This window comes from Zeugodacus cucurbitae, chromosome 5, assembly GCF_028554725.1.
Source record: "Zeugodacus cucurbitae isolate PBARC_wt_2022May chromosome 5, idZeuCucr1.2, whole genome shotgun sequence".
Lineage (NCBI taxonomy): Eukaryota > Metazoa > Arthropoda > Insecta > Diptera > Tephritidae > Zeugodacus > Zeugodacus cucurbitae.
In genome coordinates, this window is record NC_071670.1 from 49104633 (window position 1) to 49107973 (window position 3341).

Consider the following 3341-nt stretch of genomic DNA (forward strand, 5'->3'; position numbering starts at 1 on the left):
TATGCAAATAAGACAATTCAACAAAATTGTATTCACGCACACACACATAGGACATAGGCAATATTTGAACTGGCACACGCCACATGCTAGCAAAGGAATGGTGCTACAAGTCTACAAACCTGGTATGTGCTATGAACAAACCAACAAACATTCATTACACACCGAAAAGCAGCACTACAGTTCGGCTTGTACACATGTATGTTAAATCTCTGTAACCTGTCGACTACGACATACCAACTCATTGCACTGTACAGCACACGAATTCCCTTGCTGTCCTAAGAAAATATGCTGACACACTCGCTCTCTCGCCTAGTTCTCACCAACAGCACTTGAGCGCACGCCACCCTTTTCCAAAGCAACACAAAGTATGCACCTCAGCTATGCTCTCCATATACTGCTGCTCTGCGCTGCTCTATCCCTACTGGAGTTCGTGGCACCGATCGCGAGCACTGCTCGGACACGATCACTTGCGTTGCCGTTTAACCCTCTGCCAACGTAGAACGACTGCCAAGCAACAGGGGAGGAAGCAGGTATGCTCACGCTGTACGTACAGTGTACAGAGTATTGAGCTGCGACTGTTGCTTGGCTGTGGAAATTGTACTTAAGGCGCTGCCAGAGGACGAAGGGAATCATTAAGGCATTTGATTTCATAGCATTACAAGCTCGTCTTCAACAAACGAGTCTTACATAGTTGTAGCATAGCAAGCAAGTAGTCAGTCGAAGTAGAAGAGATCAATCAGTGCAAATACAACAAAAACGTGTTTACAAAAATTACAACAAATAATTGTGTTAAATTTACAACAAATTCCAATTCATTCACAAACAATGGCCAGTGTGTGTATGTCGCAAACGGGCTACCAACAACAGCAACATCACTTTCAAATGTTGAACGGCAACATAATGTTGCTACAAAAAGCGCAACAACAACAGCAGCAACTGCAACAACAACAAACGTTCCAGCAGACAAACATCTATCAAGCGAAGAAACAACAAAGCATTGCACCCGCACCCAAAGTGTTGGGCAACAGCAATCTGCACAACATCCAGATGGGTGCCATTGGTGGCGCTGATGACCTCGTGCCACGCAAGAAGTATACCTATATGAATATGCCGTACGGTGAGCAATTGCCGTCGGTGGCACGTCGCAATGCGCGCGAGCGTAATCGCGTCAAGCAGGTGAACAACGGTTTCGCCAACTTGCGTCAACATCTGCCACAAACCGTGATCAATACGTTGTCGCATGGTGGACGCGGCGCCAGCAAGAAGCTCTCCAAGGTGGATACCCTCCGCATTGCGGTCGAGTATATACGCGGTCTGCAGGACATGCTCGAGGAGTCGCAACCCAGCGGTGCCTCCGTTTCGAATAAAATGCTTGCCAACTCCTCGTCGCTCTGTGATGAGTCCAGCAACGATGGCAGCAACTACGGCTACGCCTCAATGGGCAGTCCCAGTGAGCAGGCATACAATCCGCTACAAAATTCCTATCACTCAGAGGCTTCGGTTTCGCCAGCGCCCAGCTACAGCGGCGATTCGGATATCTCAATTGGTGGCGCCAACTATTTGCATCCCGTCAAGTACGAGGAACAGCAGCAACAACAACAAGTTATGCATGAGAATGTGCAGTTCAAATTCGAGTCTTTCGATGATTTCGCACATTTGTCGCCCGCAGATGAGCAACCCGACGATGAGGAGCTCTTGGACTACATTTCCTCGTGGCAAGAGCAATAAGCTGCTTGGGCAGCCAAATCAGTGACTCCAAAAACCTGCGTAAAACTTTCCAAAAATCAAACGAGAGAGAGAGACAACACAGACCAGTGGCAACTCAGGACTCAGTATTTTCCACAAAATACAATCTATTTTACTTCAATGAGCGTTGTGTATAGAAGAGTGGAATTCTTGTTCCACTTTTTGTAAAATTTTGTAAATAGTGCCTTGCAAAAAACAAACTTTTATTGTGTTAAAACTGTTTAGTTTAAGTATTTTAAGTAAGTTTTTTATTAGTTTTAAGTTATGGAAGACAAATGATTTAAAACTATACTCATAAGTTAAGCGCTAATTTTAAGTAATGGAAGACACTAAACTAATTTAGACTAAGCAAACCACTATAAAACAAAGCAAACAAACAAACAAAAACAACAAACCAAATAAAACAAAATTCAATGAAAAACATAAAATATTTTCTTCTTATTTTACTGGTATTGAAAATTTTCAGATGAATCAGTTTTTCTTTAAAACTTGTTTAATCAAAAAAAAGAAGAAAACAAAGCATCAATTCTTTGGCACTGGTACTTCCTAAAAAAATTGGACTTAATTTCAAGTTCAAAAAATCAATCCATTGTTCCAGAAATAAAAAAAACATAACATCAAAATATTTTAAAATCAATTTTTAAATACCAAAACTAAAACAAATCGATTTTTCAACTATTTAGGAATAATAAAACCTCCTTCTTATACCGCGAGACAATATTAACGAATAACTTTAACTTTAATTCCAAAATCAAGTATCAATCTATCAACGATTTTTTCAAAGCAGTTCTGGAAATAATATAATCTAACGAAAGACAAAATTTTGAATAGATTTTTTTGCAGTTATTGAAATTTCATATAAAACTTCTAAGACTGTTTTGAAGATGTGACACTCCATAGAATATCAAAGTGGAAGGAGTTGTTCGTAAAAATAAGTGTTTCAAAGCGAATCCTCTCATCTGAACTAGAGATGATTAGCAATTTAAAAACAAATTTCAAAAATGTTTTGAATGAAGAAATTTTTGAACCACGATGAAGTTGATTTTTTAGAAAAATTCTATTGTTTAAAATACATATATAATATATTATTGTGATTAGAAAGTTAATCCAGACGAATTCTCTGGAAATAGCATATCATTTCGATACACTCCAAGAATATTCGAAAATCTCTTCATAATTCCCATTTCTTATTATTACTAAGATCACAATGGAAATTTAAGTTATAAAATGTTAACTCCAGCTATTCAATAGTTAAAATTTAAAGTCCCTCTGCGACTTGCCCCTTCTTTATATGAGTTTCACCTCTGCTCGCGTGTTAAAAATTTGTATGTGAATACCATAACAAAATTAAACAGTACTACCTAATAGTCCAATAATAGTATTTAGTCACCTCATTCAAATATACTGATATAAATACTGCTTATTATTCTTATTTATTTTATTCAGACAGTCTATTTAATTCATACCAGTTGCTTGATCGATTCGCCTAATTTTTATAAAATTAAACAGAATATAATATAAATGTATTTTTCGCATCTAATTGCTGATAATGAATATAAAAGGATTCTTGAAGCTTTTGGGGATGGCCGGAATTC

General features: G+C 38.1%; 1 protein-coding gene across 1 annotated transcript; it reads left to right on the forward strand.

Moving 5' to 3' along the window:
• The first annotated feature begins 643 nt into the window (after window positions 1-643).
• On the forward strand, window positions 644-2174 carry LOC105212228 (achaete-scute complex protein T3). Its single transcript, XM_011184095.3, has one exon. It carries the CDS (start codon window positions 826-828, stop codon window positions 1726-1728), a length of 903 nt encoding a protein of 300 aa, XP_011182397.2. The 5' UTR covers window positions 644-825; the 3' UTR covers window positions 1729-2174.
• The last annotated feature ends 1167 nt before the right edge of the window (window positions 2175-3341 follow it).